This window comes from Drosophila busckii, chromosome X (genome assembly GCF_011750605.1).
Source record: "Drosophila busckii strain San Diego stock center, stock number 13000-0081.31 chromosome X, ASM1175060v1, whole genome shotgun sequence".
Taxonomy (NCBI): domain Eukaryota; kingdom Metazoa; phylum Arthropoda; class Insecta; order Diptera; family Drosophilidae; genus Drosophila; species Drosophila busckii.
In genome coordinates, this window is record NC_046608.1 from 952,197 (window position 1) to 974,735 (window position 22,539).

A 22,539-nucleotide genomic window follows, 5' to 3' on the forward strand; every position below is an offset into this window, starting at 1 on the left:
TACTGAACGCTCGAACTTCCGTTGCACAATTGGCATGCAACAGTTTTAACTTGGCCAAAAAAATCCGCAAATTTGGCGAGGACGAAACGAAAACGAAGACGACGACGATGAGACGAGACGACACGACAATGACAGCAACGAAGACGACAACGACAACTGCCTGCAGCATCACCGAGCCCCCCGCCCCTTTCCTTGGTAGCCCAGAGCCCACTTGACTGCTCACGTTCCACACACAATCCACAGCTGATTTGGTGAAGAGAACGCAGCAACGCTCGCATTTTCTTTCAGTTTTTTTGGTAGGCATAATAATTAGTTTAATTTTTGCACAATTTTTGTATATTTTGTTGCACAAATTAATTTCAGCGAGAGCTGTGTAAACATAAAAGTTGCCAAAAAGTACAACGATAAGACAGAAGGACAGACAGACAGATAGAAAGACAGTGAGATAGACTGACATGGGCATGAGCATGGGCATGGATGGACACACACCCGGTAAAGTCTCGAGATTCGCATTGTAGTTGGACTATGACCGGGCCCATTGGATAGCAGCATCACCCAAGCGAATTCAAGCATGCGACAGTTCTTCTAGCTTAGCGCTCTATCTCTATCTCTCTCTTTCTCTTTCTTTCGTTCTTTCTCTTTTGCACTCTTTGGCTTTGCTTGTCTGGCGCCCCTGTGACATCTCAATGCAATGGAGAGCGAGTACGCAAGAGCAAATGCAGTTTGCAATTTCATTTAATTTATAATGAATCAATTAAAACCACATAAAATCAAATCAAATGAATTTAGCTCAACATCGCAGAAGGTCGTCGAAAAATGTGACATACATGCCATTGGAATTGTTTGCCTGTCTGTTTGATTGCTTGTTTGTTTAAGGCATTAAGATAATTGTTTGTTTAACATTTTTGCTTTAAACTATGCCTAAGCTTAAGTAGCTTATAGTAAACAAATAGTATTAAAATGTGTATCAGCCATTTTAAGTTTTTTTTACTTTTATTTTAAAAGATTATTTAAAGCTTCTTGAAGAACTTTTACACTTGACAAAAATTATTTGTTTATTTTGATTAATGTGTATTTCATTTTTGATTTTTATATATATATTTTTCTTGGCACGTTACACTTTAGCAATAAATAGAAATTCCCCGATTTATAGATAGATTTAATAGCTAGATAAATAGATAACTTGTTGATAAGCAAATAAACTCATATTAATTGCATTAACTTGTAGCGATAAGTTTCAATGTCAATTGTTAGCAAGGATATTAATTAGGTTATACCAGATCATCATCATTGTCATTATCGTCATGAACACTCTAACGACTATCGTCAGCAAATATATCAATGATTAATTAAATAGTTGTTCATGCCCACATGATTTAAATACGAGCCAGTTCAGTTTTTTGGGTTATGTTCAAATATTAATCAAATTATCAACAGCTTGCAGTGTCTCTGTCTCTATCTCTTTCCCCTTTTCTCTCTTCGCCCCCACTGCTGGGCAATCATTTTGACACTTTTCAGCTGTAAACATGATAAAATAACACGCTGTGCATATGAAATTCCGCAACAGCCGCAAAATAGAGGCGTTGTCAAAATAGAAATGCAATTTTTATTTTTGCTTCGCTTGTTGTTTTTTTCTTTCTGTTTTTTGTTTTTGCTTTGCCGCAAACGACGCCACTAATCAATACATCAACACAGTTGGCAACTGGACAAAGCGAAAAACCATGCTAAGAGCATTGGTGTTGAAAATAAAGAGGGAGGAGGATAGCGCTCGTTATCGATTGATGAGGCAACAGAATGTGGAGTATAATAAACGTGGAGGTGGAACGACAACATATACATAAATAAATTGGTCAATTTGTTAAGAAAATAAGCGAATTTGAAGAAAAATGATTGAAGATAGTCGATTTACTTTAGCGCCTATTTTTGCTCTTTGATAAATTTATATAGATCAAAAATTTTTTTTAATTTTTAATATTTATTTAAAAACTTTTGTATATTCAAAAACCCTTTTAAAGTAAACATATTTTTGATAAAGTTGAAAAGTTACCTATCTATCGGGTTTTGCCGAGTTATCTCAATTTTAAAAATCAAAAATGTCTCTATAGCTCTTTTAATCAATGCACTAATTTCTATATCCATCTAAATATAATATACAAAGATGCCCAAGACACAAGTCGAGGAATTTGGTCTCAAAAACAGACTTTTCCGCTCTTCAAAGGATTAAAATTCCAATGTTTTCGTATATTCCGACGATTATTTTCAAGCTTGCATATATTGCAAATTCGCATGTCTCTACATTACGAGCGTACGCTTTATATATTTGTATATCTTTATATATGTATATATATATATATATATATTTTTTATATGTATTTATGTAGGTTGCAATGATTTGCCATATCGAAGAATCTTTGAATTTAGTCTGTTTGAAATAGCTTGAATAATCGAATTATAGATAGCATTAGTTTTATTATTTGAATTCGTTGGCAACTTAATCACAATGTGACACTGATTTGGCAACATTTAGGCTTCAGTTGTGAAGCAGTCGCGGGTGCCTGCTGCCGATGACACGGGGGGTGGGGTGGTGCCAAAAGCTTGGCGTTGCCACGCGGTGGCAACATCACGAGATGCATCGACCGACGACAAGCATAGGCACTTGGCAGGCATCCCGCTACTTTTGCTCTCTCAAACATGTGAAAGACAAGCAGCAACCGGTCAGTCCGTCGGTAAGTCGGTCGCCCACCCACCCACTCGAGTGGCTCTAGAGCATTGCATACTTTTAGGTGCGTTGCGGAATTTCTTGCCACAAGAGGGAGACGCCACAAAAGTGCGGATATTGCATAAGCGAAGGGGGCATATCCAATCGATAAATAGTCATGGTGCGCATGAAGAGGAACATTAAATAACAATTCCCACAGGAATGATCGAAAGTTAGCAAGTTCATCAACTAGAAGTTAAGCAATCAATTACGACAAGAGACTATTATATTCTAGTAGTATTTGTTGTAGCCAAGTGGCAAATATTTGTTTTAATTAAAGCTTTGCTTTGGCATAAACAGCTGTTATCACTTATTAGCTCGCTCTCAACCACACTCGCGGTCAGCTTGTTAGCTATCTCTATCAGCGTGCCTAACAACATTTGCTGTCATTGTCATTGCCACCAAGTTTGGCGTGCTGTTGGTGGTTGTCAGGCCCCCCAGCAAATTTTCAATTCAAAAATCAAATCAACAACGAAATATGCAAAACAACTCTTGACAATCTATATATATTTTAAGCTCTGACGCGCATTTGTCTATATATTATACTATAATGTGTTTTTTGTCTATATGCGTGGTAAGTTTGACAGCTGTCAAGTGCGTCAAGTGACACGCCTTCTTTTTTCTACTACTTGAGACACTTGCACTTGTGTATTTTTGGAAAACAATTTCCATTTTTACGACTCGAGCGCGTGATTAACTTAAGCTACGACAACAGCTGACAACAAAAGTTCAGTAAACACATATGTATGTTATAATTATAAGTATTATAAGTATCAACATCTTTTATAACTTGGCGCTCTCTCACTCTCTCCCTCTCTCTTCTCTGTCTACGCTGTTTGACTGATAACCTGAACAACAAGTCGCTGCAGCTTATCACACAGAATCTGCGAATAAGCTACAATTTCTATAGAAAGAAAAGAAAACATTGTCGAAAATACTCGAGACTGTGCTCAACCTCTGACTCTAGAATTAATCATAGTTGTAATATTGACTTGTTGTTTGCGACTATTTTTAGCCAAATCGCATGATCATCATTGATATTGCCATACGAATAGATTCTAAGTAAAAATAAGCTAGACTGGCTACTCAAACTAGCTATATAGCGTATAGCGGAATAATTGCTTGTATATCATCTTAGATATTATATTTTTACTTGTTTCCTTTGTTTTCATAATTCTATTGATTAGAAAATAAGTTATCGATAAACAGGAATCAAGACAAAAAAGATCAAACTTCCATATTCTTCGGAATAATTACTTGTATGGCATTTTAGATATTATGATATTCCTTATTCCCTGCCTTTACATAATTCCATCGATTAGAAAAGAAGTTATCGATAAAGAGGAAACTTCACTTGAAGTAACGAATTCTTTTATGTAAGCTACTACCTTTTCTCATATGCTGATCTAGCTAAAAACAAGCTGATGCAAATCTGTTTGTGTCAGTTGCCATGACAGCTAAAAAGTTTCCGTGCTCATAAACTCTATAGTTGCTTTTTGTTTTATAATCCTCGTCGTCGTCTCTCTATTATTTATATGGCAATTTGCGTATTGTAAAAGTTCTTTAAGCACATCCTCATAATCGCAGATACGCGTATAATTAAATAAAATGTGAGGAAATCAGCTGGCATAAATCAATGTTGTTGCCTCAAGTCGCGTTTCGTATGTAGTAGGTCTTATCTATCAGTCGAGTCGACCGGCCAACAACAACAAAGGCCAGAGATAGCGAAGCTATGGCATGTTTAGCGGGATGCCTCTGCCCAGCAAAAAGTCAGTGGCGTGCCGGGGAACGCTTTCACTTATCAGCAGGCAGCAGCAGCAGATTTTTTTGCACGCGGAACGCTTGGAAAGGGCGCAACACAAAGCGTTTGCTTTTGCGTTTTCATATCGTGTACACTTTAAATGAATTTATCAGAATATATACTCTCTCTCTCTATATATATATTAATATAATTATATATATATTATAGTAAGCGCAAAGTTCACTTCGGTGGAAACAAAAGAGAGGTTTGCACAAAAAAAGGAATTAAAGAGAAACTAAGCGAACAAAAGACAGCTAAAGTCTACGCGTAAACAACAAAGTTGTTAATCTATAAGAACTGTAATTGTTAAATGTCTGTAGATTAAAAATTACTTAAGATTATGAAATGGTATGGCAAGAAACCAGCTAGAAAGACTTAACAGGGCCTGTTTCAATGCCATTGTTCCATGGCATGGACTAACTTTCTGTGTGTGTGTGTGTGCAGCTTACCCAACATTTGTAATATTTTGATTCATAGGAAAAAGAGTCCAAACACTTACCTAGAAAGAGATAAGCATAAATACATTAGTTAATAAGCAATCAATAATTAAATCGAAGCAATTGTGCTACAATTTTTAGTTTTAATTGATTTAATATTTATATTAAGCAATATTTTGAATTTGCTTGAACAATTAAATAGGCAAAGCTAATGAAAAATGACAAATATAGAAATTTCATTTTCAAAAAATTCTTTTATATTTTTTATGTTGATAAAAGTGAAAAAGTAATTAAAACTTATCGATTGCATTTCTAAAAATGTGAATCTGTCAATTACATAAATAATCTAAAGCAATCGATAAGTTATCAATCATTTATCGCTAGGTTGATGGCGTGTTTACCTAAGATGTGCTTAAATTTTTGCACCACTTTGGTCCAACTAACGCAGGATTGGGTTCTAGCCAATTTATGAGCAGTCTTTACATTCTCGCAACAATCAGTATTATCCTGGGTCGCCTCAGCGCCCGTCTCAATCTCATCCCCCTCCAATTCCAAATCGACATCATCATCCTCATCATCATCGCCCGCTACATAACCAGCATCCTGCCGATCATCCGAATGCCGGCGATCATAATGATTATCATGACTATGACTGCGCACACGCATCTTGACGACTCGATCACCACCACCAGCACCGGTGTCGTCCTGCGAGTCTTGCTGCTGTGTCGACGACGGTTTGTTCAAAGTTAAATAATTATCACAGTTAGCTGTTGCTGTTGTTTGTTCTTTGGTATCGAGACCGCTGGCAGCCAAATTGGATGCCACCGTCGTGTTGCGCTTCTTGCGCTGATCCTCACGCTCGCGCTTGAGCAGCGCCTTCTGTTGCTTGGCCTGTCGCTGTTTCTGCTTGCGTGCGAACTTCTCGCGCAGCTTCGGACTGCCAAACTCGTCCAAATAGTACATCGTATCCTGCAGTCCATCCTTGCGATTGATCAGCTTGGCATCGATATTGGGATCCTCATTGATTTTCAGCAGCGGAAAGTAGATGTGACCGTCGGTGCCCAAGCTGCGTATGTCGCGCTTTTTGGCCGCCGCAGCGGCAACCGTAAGCGGCGCCAGCTCCAGCGGCAGCTGCTCCAGCACAGTGGGCAATGGCCATGAGGACTTCAGCTGGGACGACGACTCATCCGTATGCGAACCAATGTTGATAATAATGCCCGATTGATTATCCTCCTCATCCACATCGACAGCAACGCCATCGTCCACCTCCTCCTCCTCATCGTCATCGTCCATATCGGCAATGTCCACCTCCTCTATGCGATCCTCCACATCGAAGCCCTGCGTTCCAGTGCTATTTGTGCTTTTGTATTTAATGCGACGCAGCGCATTTCCCGCAGCAATGTTGCTGCTGCCAACACCAACGCTGCTCAGCTCCAGCGCGGAGGCCGCGCGTGTCTGCTGCCCGACGCCGCTGCTGCCCAACGATTCGCTGCTGCTGTTTGATTGACCTGCGCCCACGCTGCCAGCGTTGCCGCTGCCACCGCCGCGCTGCTCAATGCCGCTGTCTTGACTCAGCAACAGCTGTTGCTGCTGCTGCTGTTGTTGTTGCTGTTGTCGCTGCTGTTGCTGCTGCTGTCGCCATTTGGGCAGGGGTCCTTGCTGGCTCAGCGAGACGCTGCTGCTGCGCACCGGCAACTGTTGCAGTTGCAGCAATGTGGTCTGCGAGCCGCCGCTGCAAAGTTGCTTCTGTGAGGCGCTGGTAACAATGACTCCGCTATCGGCCGAGCCCGTTGAAGTTTGTGTCGAAAAACGTTCGCTCAAGGGTATTTTGATGGGCGCACTTATTATATTGTTGTTGTTGTTATTATTAGTGTTGTTGTTGCTGCTGCTGCTGCTGTTGTTGTTATTATTGCTGCTGCTGCTGCTGGGTGCGCCTGGCTCGGCGGCTACAGCTGCTGCGGCGGCTTTGGTTGCTGTTGTTGCCATCAGGTTTCTTGCTCACAATTCTTTGCAAACTTGTCGCACTCTCTCTCACTCTTTAACTTTTTTTTTTGTTGTCTCTTTTTAGTAAGTTTTTAGTTGTTCACTTTTTTATTTGATTGCAAATATACTTTGTTACTTGCAGAGTCACATTGCCTGTTGCACATAAAATTTGTTAAACATAAAAAAAAAACATTTTATTTTATTGCCTGCAGCTACTTTTCTTATTTTTTTGCTTTTTCAATTTCATTTATTGCTATTTTTAGCCATAACTAAACAGCTAAAAACAGCATCAAATACATATGCATATATATATAAATATAAATAAATTGAAATACACGAAAATATTTTCTTTCGTATTGCGTCTAAACGCCACGCATTAAAAAAACAAAAAAATAAAACAAAACTGACAAACACATATGCACTTGAAGAAAAACAACTTTTGAGCTTTTTTTTTTGTGATTGTTTGTAATTTAAATGTTGCTTTTACTCTGTTTATTATTTATATTTTTGTTTTCTATGTTGATCTGGGGAATCAGACAGCTCTGAGGTATCGCGTCTAAACTGAGACCGAAACTGAAACTGAATTTCCAAATTAAAAACACCAAACGTCGTTGTCGTCGCAGCTGTGGCGCCAACAACACTGAAACTGAAACTGACGCACAAGCATTTAAACGCGCAATACGAAACGTGCGGCAATGAAACAGAGTTTAAAAAGCAAACGCAAAAAATCGAGCGAGAGCGCGTTAAGTTGACACAAAAGCGAAAGTCATGCCGTCAAAAGTCAGAGCGGGTTAGCGGAGCGACTGGGCGGCCGGGCGGGTACAACGTGGAATTGAAACACGTGCGCATAACACTTGAGAGTGTGGGGAGAGCTTCTTGCAACTGTTGCAAGTTCACAATTGGCTACGAAACCTTCTAATCTTATCAACTGTAGAAATGTTTCTACTATGAGCTAATCATGACGCTTTTAAACATTTCGAGAAATATTTGTTTTTTTCTTTTTTTTTTTTGCTTTTCTGTAGCGTAACTGTGATAAATCACAACTGCAGTTAGCTCTGTTTATCAGGTGTCAAATCAAACAAAACAGCCTCAAAGAGCGAAACGACTGGTAAAGGAAACAGTTAGAGCCATTTCAGGTGAACTTATTTAATATGTACATATAGTAAAAAACGCGCTCAAGTGTATAAACAACAATAACAATAACAACAAGAGCACGAATATTATAAGCAAGTCGTCAGGCAAATTTAAGTTGTTGCTTCATTGCTCAAACAGGCAAACAGTGGAAAATTTTTTGTGTTTTTGGCGCCCCTTTTAAGGCAGCCTGTAGGCGGGGCGGGGCTGTGCGCTTGTTTGTAAATTCTTATTGTTATTGTTATCAAATTACTTTCATTTCCGTTGGACTTTCTAAAAGTTCTGTTAAGGACACAGGAGCCAAAGCTAAGGCGTATCCGGCAGCAATTAAAATGAAATGGAATGAAACAAAGAAATAGAAGAACTGCGCTCATTAGAAAAAACAGAACGCATTAACTAACTTTTTGATACACTTTGACGAGAACATAATAAAAATATTCCATTGAATGTTGTAAACCGGACTTGCGGAAGAGGAAATTTTAAAAAATAAAATAACAGTACTGTTTGGGAATTCGGGAATTTAAGTAGCTACATACGGAATTTGGTTACTCTAGCGCTTTTAGTCTCTGAGTTCTTGCTGCACTTACAGACAGATGGGCAGACGTAGATGGGTCAAATGAATTAGTTTCACTTGCTGATGAAGAATTTGCACAACTTTATGATACACTTTTCCATTTTGTATGTAAAAATAACAAAGTGTATAAAAAGCACTTGCTTAATAATTAGGAGTAAGAATAGCAGAAAACCAACTGTAGTTTTTTTCTTGCTATTTTAGAGCAATCTCGATACTGTTAGACTATTAAATTCATTCTTCCTCTTTCTCTCTAGCGCTTTTTTAAGCTACAAGCACTTGTTGTTTACCGTTTGTTGGCTTAAGCCACTTTACCTCTATCTAACTTTGACCATTTGACATTTTTCACTTAATTATGGCTTACAGCAATGGAAAACCCACTGCGCTATATAATTCCAATAGAAGCAAAAGCGCCAGCAGCGGCAGCGACAGCAGCAGAAACGACAAGTGCGCGTTTTAGGGCGCGTGTGTGTTTTATTTCCTATATATTTTGTTTAATCGACTTGACATTGAGTGTAGACCTCTTGGCTGCACATGCACGCACACTAACGAAGCGTTAAGCCTGCCTGTGTATTTATTAAACATAAATTTGCGCAACCAGTAAAAGCAGCAGCAACAATTTAGCACAAGCGCCTGCACGTGCCCAGCTTTGAAAAGAGAGGGGCAGCGAAAGAGCAAGAGAGAGAGAAGCCACAACTTGCGCTAGCCTCAACTTCAATTTACATGGCAAATGAGTGCGGCCAAAAGTTTAATGTCATGTTTAGTGGTGTAAGTTTCTAAGAATGAACGAGCCACGGACGGACGCACGGGCGGACGGACGGACTTGAACTTGCATGTCGATAATGCTGCCCCAGAGAGTCAAGGGCGTTGCAAGGAATTAGTGATATCAATGGGATTATCTCTCTTTTTTTATTTCTTTTTCTTTTCAATCATCAAGTTCTGTTTACTGCATTGAATTTTTTATAATCCGCCAATTAAAGTATGAATTGCGCAACTACCAATCTTAATCCCTCCCACCATACGTAACTTAACTACGCCACTGCCACTCTAAGCACACTTAACCATATGGAACAGCACACAGCTGGGTGCAAAGGTAAAAATAGCTTTTAAATTAGTCAAGGGGTTGTTGTTTACCACTTATTTCGTTTTTAGGGCCGTCTTTGCACTTAACGTTCATTTGGTATATCGATCGAGCAGACAAACTGCGTCAGCCAAGTCCACTGTCCCAGCAGTTGGTATTATAAGTAGTTGCTTATATATTTTAGCCAAGATGTGCTTTTCTTTCTATTTGGGGTCTAGGCCGCTTGGCGTTTGACCAAAAAGCAAACCCTCCTCAGCTCTGTGGCTAAAAATAATGTCGAGAGCAGCCGCAGCTGCTACTACGCATAATATAAAGAGATTTGCTAGATAACTGTATCAAATTGAAACAGAAATAGCTGCAATGCAATTTACCAATGTAGTGGCGCCATCTGCTGTTTAGTGTCTGCCAAACATGCAACAAAAACAAATTGAAAAAAGAAACTAATAGCTTGCATACAAAAGACAACAAAAGAATAAAGGATATTTGCATACACACACACGCACACATACAAATATCTTTATGTAGAACATAAAGCCAGCCAAAGACAAGTGGCAACTAGATAAAATGCATATTTACATTTCATTTGTGGCTAACAACAATGCACTTAATGCCAAGGAGAGCCGCCACAACCAAAGACTTTGCTAATACCCTTCAACTGAAGCGGATTAGAATGCTTAAAATTTCATGAGAGAAATTCAAAATTAATTGTATGTAATATTTCGAATTCTAATGCTTCAGAGTGAAATAATTTTTAGACAAAATATTTATGATAATTGTTGATATACAAAATTACAACAAATCATAAAATTTGTATAAATATTAAAACTTTCTACAATCGAATATTTTTTATTGGAAATATTTTAAAACAAATTTAATTTACATATTTTTAAATAAAGTATACAAGAAACAATAAAAATTGATTTTAAATATTTTAAAATATTTTTGAACTTTTGAAAATATAAAATGGAAAATATTTAGCTTTAAAAATTTTGCGTTTTGATAATTTATTTATTAATTATAGAATAAAAATGATTCTTAAAAAATTTAAAATTTTTTCGATCTAATCAAAATTCATCTAATATCAAACTAAATTTTTAAATATACCCCACCCCAAGTTAACGGATATAAGAGGTATTTTTTAACTTATTATTATTATTCTTGTTGTGCTGAGTACCATTTAGACTGAGTCACTGCTGGTGTGTGGGTGTGTGGGGAGCTCGTTTGTGGGTTAGATGAGTATTTGCCAAAGACTTCAAAATGGCAAAGACCGACGAAAACAAAACGTAAAGGAAGGAAGAAGCATAAGCAAGAGATAGTGTGGGTCCAGTCAAGTCAAATGCTTGCGGTTCTATAAAGTCTAATTACTGTCATATATACACACACACACACACACACACACACACACACAGATATTTACATAATTGCATTTGAGTGCTGGGGCGAACGTATTTAAAAGCAATTAACGCACCTGGCTCTCTGACCACCTGATTGAGCTTTCTAGCGCTAACGATAATAACCTGTGGGGTACTGGAGAAAACTGGTTAGGAATGCAGATAAAAAAAAAAAGAATGCAAAACAACAACAAGAACACGCAGAATGATTAAATAACAAAGCGTGCGCGTGTTCTATTTGATTTGATGACATCAACTGGGCAAGGGCAAGGATAATAGCGCACCAGCTGGAAAAGGAAACCTAAGCCAAAAGCGCTTTAGCTGCACGAGCGAAGAGATAGAGGGAGAGAGGAAGTCGCTCAACCTTTTGCCTTTGTTAAGTAATTAAATTAAGGGCAAACCCAAGCGCAAACAAGAAAAAATATATAAGACTATATGTTTGTATGTATTAAAAGCGGACTAAACCAGTTAAGCGTACGCGCACTTAGGGACGGACTCTTAACTGTTGGCCAGGACAAATTCTAATTGTTTAGGTAGCTTAACTGTTCTGTGTGTGCATAACAGCAAATCGATAAAGATAAAGAGACATAAATAAAGAAATTTCCAACAAAAATCTTATTGCTGCTTGTTGTCTATCTATCTATAGCATAGCTCTTGGGCTATAGATACATTTAAAACAAGACACGCAATTAGTGAGAGAGCAACGCCTCAGCTGTCTCTGTCATGTTCTAAATAGCATTAAGAACACGTTAAATTCAATTAAAATTAAAAGCAGACGTCGGCGTCGATTAAGTATAATGGCAATTTACTCTAATACATCATTTAACCCACTTTATTGATAGTTTATATTATATTTACTTGCAGGCGCGCGATCTGCAAACAATGAAACAATGATTTGATTTTATTGTGTGGACTTTGTTATTAGATTAAATTGATTAGCGCCGCTGCAACGCTTTGGCATTGGCACACGCACAAGCTGAAACAACTGAAATTGAAAACACAATGGCAAATTAAAGCGAAATGTTTATCATCGGCTCATTCACATTTTATTCAATCAAATTTTTTGATGAATTAGTTAATCACTGTTTCATTCCCAAGCATTCCCCGCCCTCGCAGAGCTCTAGACTTATCTAATCTAATGCAAAAATTTGCTTAATTAATCAAAAATATATTTGCGTACATATATCAAACATTAGCGGGGGTCGATCAACCGAATTTGGAATCTACAAAGAAACATCTATGGGACTGAAATCAAGCCGGGAATGGTAAAGATCTCTATCAAATTTCAGTATTTTATTACCTGATGTTCAAATTTAAAAATAAAAGAAAGTGTGGGAAAGAATAGGAATATCGAACTAAGAATCATGAAGTTAAGTTCTTATATCTATTAAGATCTTTGGAACGTATCTGGAATATTTTGAGATGGTAGTGGGCTTTGGAGTCTTGAAGAAGTCTAAAGAACACGACTTAAAAAAATGTTCTTGGTATTTTTCCGAATTCCGAGTCGAACAAATGGACACAACTAAATAAACAATCAAATATGTTATATATACTTTAAGTAGAAACATTGTAAAGAGCGCCCACTGTAGAGCGTTGTGATTTGCAGCGTTTTGGAATTTTCCCACAGCGGCACTTATAATGATTATGCTGGCTTATGCTGATAAGCAGAGAAATTGTAAAAGCATTGCTAACACTCTAATTAGAATACGGTTCAAGAGATACTGAGAGATACAAAAAAAGAGAGAGAGAGAGAGAGTGAGTGCACACTTGTTGCCACTGTAAGTGCATGGGGCATGGGTTTATTATTTATCGCATAATTGTTTTGCTAGATTGAATACCAAAGAAGTAGCGCAAGTCAGTAAGTCACAATAACAATCGAGATAGAGACGCATTGTCAACTAGTATTAAATTTACATTTACGTAGCCGTCAGACCCACAATTTGTACATGCATCGAGTATTTTTATTTATCGAGAAGCATTGGACTCTCGCACACGCATTCACAACTCGACTCAAGTCAATAAATTTGCATAACGGCATCATTGTCGTATGACTCAATCGCGTCACAACACACTCAACTCAATCCCCACAGCAACAACAACAGTCATGACAATACAAAAGCGTAAAAATCCCCGCGCGAGGTCCATAAGTCTATCAAGTATGCCGCAATTGAAAATTGACTATGTAGCTCAAATAGTTCACAAATATTTCAATCATTTGTCAATCCAATCCAAGTGTTGCTCTAATTTTTAGTTGTTTTTACATTTTGAAAGCATTAGTGGCAGCAAAAAGCTTGGAAAAGCTTTTTTCAACACTTGTTGCCAATTGAGCTTCAATTTGATGTGCGTCATTTTGTATGGTAAATTGTTTATAACAAAAGCATAATAGTAAATAAATTTAATTCGGAACTTTCCGAATAAGAAATCAACCAAATTTTTAAATTTATAATATTAACTAAGTAATTCAGCGAAGAGTGAACAATTGATTACTAGAGATTAGAGAGCAGCGGACATTAACCCTCCCAGCCAGTCCCTAACCTAACCTAACCTGTCGAAGGTGTCACTGAAATATCTCGAGAATTTAGCTCTAAGCCTCTTAAACCAAATTGACTGAGTGCATCCTATGATTTGGTTTGAGACGCGAATTCGGGGTTCCCCTAATCCTACACGATGCATATTTTGGATTGATTTGAAAATCTGTGGTACCCCGTATATGTCATATTCATAAATATAACATATAAGCATAGTTCATCGGCTTTTGTTAAAGTTACGTTAAAAAATGAATATATCATTTAAGAGAAAGCACCGAAATAATTCTGGTTTACTTTAAAGAAGAAATCCCAAACTAAATTAAAACCAAAAAATTGACAAGACAAGTACAAAATATTACAATAATTAATATAATTAAATTGATTATGAGCTTAATCCTCTTGTACGCAACAGCATCAGCATATGGCTGATTCATCTGTCTAAAATCAATTTCGGCAATTAATTCACTGGCTGACTAAGCTGCGACACAGCAATGAATTCTCGGTATTAAACAAAGTTATCAAAGCTTAAAAAATATATGTATGTATTTATTTATATACACAGCAACAACAACAATATTGTGGCCTTTACCGCAGTCGCTCTGCGTAAAAAACAAACATACATATGCATAAATGCGAAAGCAAAACAAAGCAGACATAGATCTCTTTCAGTTATGTCGTTGATGAATTTGCGAGTTGCAAACTAACTTAACAATTGCATCAGCCAATTTAACAAGACGTCACACACTTACGCACTTGACTTAGTTGAGTGTGTGTGTGAGTGTCGCGTGCGGCATTGAGACTAAATGAGCGTAAGCAAGAGAGCATTACTAGCTGATTGATCGTACGGCTTTTCAATTAAAATTTTGCTTAATTTTGCAAACCAAAAAAAAACAAAAATTTATATTCATGCACAATTACGCATAAAAATGTATTTCACTTTCAATAACGCTATCGCCGCTTCTCTCTCTATCTCTCTTTCTTCTATCTGTTGTTAAATATAAATGCTTGCTGATATTTTTAGTAAATGGCAAATCCCCTACGCTCTTTTTGGCCGCGTTCTTTTAATGCGTGAGTGACTGGGCCATGCGTCATCAAAGCACGCCCCACAAAATAAAAAAAAGAAGCCCATTAAAAAAAACTCACACACAGACAAAGAGAGCATTGTCTGCTAAACTTCTCTCGCTCTCCATTTTTGACTCTCAGACACGTCACTTCTCTCTTAGCACGCCTCGTCTCAACCCTAGCCGCAGACCAAATGACGCAATGCGTGGCGACGTTTACGTCAACGTCGCAACGTCGTCGTCGTCGAGGTTTCTTACACAAAACGGAATTTTCTCAGCGTCTAGCGTAGTTACAAAGGTCAATAAAAATAAATATATGAAGCCATAGGCACAGCACAGAGTGCACGCTGATAAGCGCCTGACAGCAAGGCATAGATTAATACGCATTTATTCAAATATAAATATTTGATTATAGCTCTCCTCAGTTGATTGAGCGGCGCTAGTGTAAAGAGAGGGAGTAAGTTTGCTGATAAGGTCTCAATGGAAATTGAATATCGACAATTTGATTTGCAAAATGCATTCCATTCGATATCTGCACTAAAACTATCGATAGTATCGATAGCAACTGTCAATGTAGCGTTTCATATTCTAGCCTAATATTCATTTCTAGCTTTATACTGCAAGCTAAATGCATCGATAGTAACCATGCATAGTTTAAATGATGCTAGAATTTCAAACTCAATTTCATCGATATTAACGATAGTGCCTGCCAGCTATAGAAAATTATTGATGCATGCTAATATGCACGTACACACAAAAATTTATTTATGTTTAGTTTATATCATATCTGTGTCTCTCTCTCTCTCGCTCTCATTCATTAGCTAATGAGCACAAGGTTTTTATTTTGTTTATAATGCTGAAATGGAACACTTGTGGAACACTTTGGCTACAGAGTGCTTCCAAATGCAATCGATAAGATAACTAGACCCAATTTTGTGCACTTATGTAAACCTGTGTGCGCTGCTGGTGCCGGTGCCGGTGCCTACGACCCTTTTCCATATAAGTAAAATACAAAGATATGCGTATATATGTATCAGGTATGCATAAACAAAGCTGCTCAACTGTTAATGTATTAAGCAAATATATAACAAACTTGATATTTGATATTTGCAAAGTGATAAACTGCATTGAACTGCTTCTGCTTCCTTGGGGCATGATCAGCGATCAACGACAGAGACAACAACAACAACATCAAGTGAAGTAAAGCGGAAAATAAAATTTGACATATAAATAACAGAGTGTTAATTTATCAGTTCGTGGAGTAGTGGAAATTTTTGGTTAATGTCCTTAACAAAAGCAAGCTCTAATTAATTATATCTATAGATGCTTATAAAGAAAACTCTTAATGACGCAAATTGCTATAGAATTTGTTTCGTTTTCAAAACGTTTCAGTTTCCATGTTTACCGAATCTGTTAGCCAATGTCAAGTGTTATGAGAGGCTCTTCTACGGTAAAGTTCTGTTTTCTCTTCAGATGTGCTAATTCAATTTGCATGCTGAGGCGGCAAAGAAAGGGAAATAGCAATGACATTTGTATTTTGTGAATGTGCAAATTGCGTTATGATTCGGCCCAGTACGCTAATCAAGGGTGCAGCACCCAGAAATTTGCTGTTCCATTTCACACGTTCCAAATGGGCCAATTTATGTGATCATGTGACAATTTGAAAATCTGAAGCCACGCGCCAGAGTCAAGCTTAAGGCTGAAGACATAGCCCAAGCAAAAGCGTGGGGGAGTGAGCCGAGTAAATAGTGCAAACAAAAATAGCCAATACCGCTTGCTAATTGAGTTATAAATATGAATATTTGTAGATATTTTCGGCTTGATTGTTGACCCAACAGCAGCAACAATTTCATCAGCATCCGGTGGACCAAAGTATACCAGACAGCTAGATAAACGGACGGACGGCAAGCAAAAAAGACTGGATTGGTTTTTAGAAACTTTTGAGCACAGTTTTTATTGCTTTGAAAGCCAAGGCCGTAAGCCATTAACCTGGACCACCGACCATATCAATCAATAATAAATTTTGTTTGAAAAATTAAAAACAAACTTCCACAGGCTTATAGAAAACTTTCGAAAAGTTTCGCGACACAAACGAAACGCCACGCCACGCCACAAATAAAACGGCCTTGCGCCAAGGTGCGCGCTGCTGTTTTTGTATAACAAACGAAGGACGTTTGTGGGCTGAAAGGGTGGTTGGCTGGCTTAAGCCGCTGACCTTAAACTAAACACCCAACAGCAGTTAATAATAAATTATAAAAGAACCGCAAAAGCAAATGCAAACAAACTCACGAATGTGACTCATGAATGAATAAGTTGTAAATACAAATCGCTTTTATAAATTAATAGGCATTCAATACTAGTATTGACAATATATCATTTAATATGCCCACAAAAGGTTACAGACACGACTTTATATATATATATACATTTTCATATATATGTATAATATTAAAATAGGAAAACAAACGCCTTTATCGCGAGTTTTTTGATTCCTTAAAGTTCAATAACATTTTTGACATTGCTGCATAAAATTAAAACAAATGTTCGCATATAAAAATTTCCGCATACATACAACAAAAAAAAACAAGAAAAACAAGCGAAATGAAAAATAATAATGCAACAGCAACAATAACAATAACAAGCTTTCGTTTCCCTCTCCCTCTCTCTTCCCGTCTGTCTCTCTTCTATATCAAGTTCTGTCAAGTGACATTTCTACTTGACGTTTAGCTTGTTAATTATTTTCACCCATGCCACAATAAATTCAATCAATAATAGCAACAATAACAGCAAGAAGAGCATAGAAAAGACACAGAGTGCATTCGACTTTCAACCGCAGGCGAATTTATAGCGAATTTGTTAATTAATTACACTTGCAAAAGATTCAATTTGTCAAATGGCAAATCTAATGAAACAATGGAATTCGAATTGGAATTCGAATGCAAAGTAGACAGAACTGTAGCAGAGACAGTTGAAAGGGAAAAATTTTTAATATTTCCGGAATAAATAAATAGTTACATTTAATTAACAAATTTGAACTAGCACATGGTTGTAATAAAATTCCGTATTGCAATATTAATTAAGAATGTATATTAAATTCAAGTCGCAATTACAGCTGTTGATTCAAAACGTGTAATTGTTATTGTTTATTAATGCAACATTGACGTGGCTATTAAACATTTATTTTATATCAGGTTTGCACTAACAATAACAACAACAACAATAAATGGGCGTGAGAAATTGCAGCAACGTTTGATGAAACGTTCGTTTAATAATTTAAAGGATAATCAAATGTCATGTAGACAAATATACGACGTGAATTAATTAATAATGAATAGCTCGAGTTACAAACTGCGTCACAAATACCAAAAATTTGAATATGCAGTTCAGTTTTTTTTTTAAGCAAAGAGACACGTGAAAAAGAGAGTTTGTTAATAGAAAGCTCCAAGAGCTTTTCCTGAAGCTTTAGAGCGATCATAAGCAAAATTGCCTTGAGCCATTGACACATTTTGGCGTTGGGGATGCGCCGACGCCGACGCCAACGCTGACGCTGACGCACAGAGTGCACGCGCAAAAGAGGGCGCGAGAGCGAGAGCAAACGAGAGAGCGCATAGCACATGTCTAACGTCAAAGTAATGCTAAAATTTTACACACACAAACAAATATAAACTTTTGTTGTTGTTGTTGTTGTATGCAAACATTTCTTTCGTCTGTGCTATTTTTATAAAACAAAAAATAATTGTTGTTGCTGTTTTTGTATGCAAACAAAGCAACAAAAAAAAAAAGAAGGCGATATAAAAAAGCTAAAGCGAAAGAGCGCGCATAAGCAACAAGACATTGACTAACTCTTGACGCTTGTGGTGCTGGCTGGCTGGCTGGCAAGCCTCTGGGACCGGTATGGGGAGAGGGGGCAAAGGCGGCGGCGGCGGCAGCAGCAGCAGCAGCAGCAGCAGCAACAACGACGACGACGACGACAACGCCGGCACGATGGGACCCCAGTTCATGCGAATTTTTTTTGGGAATTTTCCACTGGCAACGACGACAGCAGCAACAACATGAATAATTCACTTTTGGCCCCAAGGCATGCCTGCCAGTCCGTCCGTCCCATCCGTCCGTGCACATACTTATGTATGCTAGTGTATATATCCAACATAGTTGTCAATAAGAAATTGCATGCACGTAGAGCTAGAGCTAGAGCTCTGTCCACTGCTCTGGGGCTCTGGCCTAGTGTCTAGGCAGAAGAACTTTGCCAGCAAATTAAATGCAAGCTCAGCTCTCAGCTTAGCTTCAAACAAAACGCTGAGCGTGCGAGCGAGCGAGCAAGAGCGCGAGCGAGTGAAACGAAAACTGGTTTGAAGAAGCGCGTGCGCGTCTGCGTCGCTGCTTTGTTGGCCAAAGACGAAAGCTGCGCGCAGACGCAGAAGCAGCAGCGCAGCGTTGACTTTTTGCTCACTTGTTGCGTGGCGTGAGAGCGAGACAGCAGTATTGCAAAAATCAGAAAGAAAAAAAAACTTTTCCATTGATGAATTTCGAGTCTCTTTAGCTTTTTCTTCATTTAATTGTTTTGTGAAATGCGCGAAGCGAGCGCCATAGAGCGAAAGCGTTGGAAGAGAGTGCGGGCGGGCGGGATGTGCCGGGTAGAGGGGGGCTGAGAGTTAGGGTTAACCACAGCGCCAGCGCCAGTGCTGGGTTTTCTTTTTGGAGGCTGGTCCGCCGTACATTGACTGAAGCGCACGCTTTCTAGAACTTTCGCAACATTCACAGAGTTCATATGTTCGCGTCTTATTAAAAGCTCAAAATATTCTTCAGTGCATTTGTACTTAACACATTGCGTATACGTTTTCTATAAATTGATATATATGCATATATATTTTGTGGCTGATCGCTTATTTTTAGAAGATCAAAAATTTGAAAAATTAACAAATTATGTTGATTATATTTGATGCATATAATTACAATAATGTGTACATACGTACACGTTTATATATTTAAACAATTACCACACTTGTATACACACAGACAAAAAAATATATATAAAATAATTTACAAAAAAAAAACGCGTGGCGTGGTTTGTGTTTCACTTCACTTCACGAAAATTATTAGAGTACAATTATTATATGATAAAACTTTAGTGTGTTGCACACTCGATGTTTATTTTTGTATATATTTATTTATGTGTGTGAATTTATGAGACGCGAAACCGTCGGGCGGACGGCTGGGCGGTTGGGGCGCGGGCGCGTCTTGCGTTTTTGTTTCAATTGGGTGGTTGTCAGACGTAACGAAGCGAAATGCAAAGACGAAATGAAAACGACCGAAAAAGACGGGCAACACACACACATACAAACAAAACAAACTACTACTAATACAGAAAATACGATAAATATGTTTTGGATATACGACGACGACGACGAGACGAGACGCCAAAGTACGTATACGCCTGTTCGGTAGATTCAACGCGAGTGAACTAAAAACTGCCGCCGCCGCTTGCCAGCCCCAAACACCACAACAACCAACGCGGGCCAGGCCAGGCGGCAAAAAGCAAAAAAAAATATATGAAGGCAGCGACAGCAATTATTGTTGTTGTTGTTGGAGCTGTTGACTGCGACGGCGGCAGCGACGGCTGCGTCACACATGTGTGCGTGTTGTATTTAATTCACATTTTTGTTCATATACCCTGCAAGCTAAGCTGCAAATGGGGTATGCTGTACACACATTAGAAATTAAATCAATCAATAATTAAGCTTAGGCTAAAAGTGAAGTATGAAGTATAATAAATTAAATGCCATAACTATATTAAACAATGACTGTATTTGCTTGAAATCAATTTCAAGTCTGGCATACCCTACACTCAAGCTTTCTTAGCTTTGCTTGCTTTACCCCATGGAGCATTGAACGAAGAACCGCAAGTTGATCCACAATACGAAGCACACATAACATGCAAGCGCGCAAGAGAATCAAAAGCCAACGCATTTGGAGAGCGAAAGAGCGCGCCCCCAAAACGGCACACACACTGCCAAACGAACGTACGTATGTGTGAGAGCAAGAGCGACTGTGTGAGCAAGCATAAGTGAGCGCGAGAGCAAGCTTTAGCGAGAGCGAGAACGAGCACATGCTAACTTATAATACATGCGCTAGAAATTCTTGTTGCTGTACTTTGCTCCCCCCGCACTTCCCGCTCTTCCCACTCTAGCTGCTTCACACTCTTCACACTTTACGCTTGCCTGGCTCTCTTATTATTTTGCATGCTAACTGTGTGCACAAGTATGTTAATGTGTAGCTCAGTGCACACACACACGCATACATGTGTGTAAATTAATACACTTGCATTGGTGTGTGTGCACGCAAATTTAAGTTATGCAGCGCTTCGTCTCAATGACAATCGACGTCACAATCAAAACCAAAACCATTTATTAGGTAATCCAACTCCCAATGCTGAATGCAACGTGAGTGAATCAGACCGACAATGCAACTGACAGACAGCCAAACAGACAGACAACAACAAAACTTAGCTCAAGGAAACAAAACTGCCTTGAAGTTAAATTGGCTTCGAATCAATAAAGTATTAAAAACTTATACAACTATTGGCGTAACAAACAATTACAAGCTTTCCTTATAAATATTTATTAACTAATTTTCTTGCCCTCAATTTTGTAGCTTAGGCTCTGCTCTGTTTTATTTTTGACCACACTCAACTGTTTTCAACGGTTCCACTCAGGTTAGCTGTACTAAAAGTATGCAGCGTATTGTGGTTGCATGCCCCACATGGCTTCGCGGGTACCTTATGAAAATCTGTAGCCTACTTTTGGGGCAGCCAAAACACGCTGGAGAAAGCACTGAGGGCACCTGAAATCTCATCATGTTTTGATTGAAACCTTTTGGCATTTATTTAATATCAAACGGTTTTATTCTCAAGGGTACACGTTTTAAATTGAATTAATATTTCAAGGTGCCTTACACAACAAGGTACCAATATAAGCTATATAGTAAAGAAAATTTTGACCAAGCTATAAAAGTGTATCAAGCTTCTCAGCATAATGATGAAAAATCCTGAACAAGCACTGTACGCTATTCGACAATAAATAAACATAAGATTCCGAAATACTTCACTTAAAATGGTTAAAAATGGCAAAATTCTTGATTACCTGAAATAGTTATTTACTTTTCCCACAGCAAAAAAAAATCAAATTTTAATTTAATTCTCAAAGTAATTCTGTATGTGGAAGTGAATTACAGAAATTTTTTATTCTTTCTAAATGAATAATATGCTCATTGTCAAACTATTTGATAACTTTACAGTAAAAAAAAAACAGAATTAAAAGGAAACTATCTTAATTTGTACTCTATTGATACTCATAAAAATTTCAATTTCACAACTTTAAGAATAAAAAAATTTTGTTTCTTTTCTACGATTTTACTTTTTATAAGATCGTTAGTGGTTTCACAAATTACCTATCTTATCTACTATATGTTTATTTTTTAATGCTTCTAATACGAAATCATTTACATACAACAATATGAAACCATCCTAATTTTTAAAAGTATGTGCAATCGATATAGACTGAAGATACAGATTATGCATTAGATTTGCATTAGCTATACTTTATACTATACCATATATAGTATAATATATTATATATTATACTTTCATTGCTTACCCGCGCTCATTTCGAAATACTTAAAGTTGTAGTAGAGATTATAAAATCGTTTAATGGTTTGTCAACTTACCTAGAAAGAGACAAAAGTTGAAATTGCAATTAGTAATAATACAGAAAAGTGTTTTATATATATGTTTTGAAGCGA

General features: G+C 37.7%; 1 protein-coding gene across 6 annotated transcripts in view; it reads right to left on the reverse strand.

The window, feature by feature from the left end:
* Window positions 1-22,539, reverse strand: part of LOC108606312 (protein kinase shaggy) — a 37,814-nt gene that overhangs the window by 9,842 nt on the left and 5,433 nt on the right. For 2 of the 6 annotated variants that reach the window (XM_033294485.1, XM_033294489.1), the window contains exons 1-2: window positions 7,467-7,622; window positions 5,398-7,132 (exon numbers count right to left, since the gene is read on the reverse strand). The exons of 3 other annotated variants lie outside the window; for them this stretch is intronic. In XM_033294485.1, the coding sequence (XP_033150376.1) occupies window positions 5,398-6,982 (1,585 nt within the window). In that variant the 5' untranslated portion in view covers window positions 6,983-7,132; window positions 7,467-7,622. Of the gene's footprint in view, window positions 1-5,397; window positions 7,133-7,466; window positions 7,623-22,539 lie in introns of those variants that run through there. One more of the 6 variants, XM_017996313.1, reaches the window with a different exon arrangement.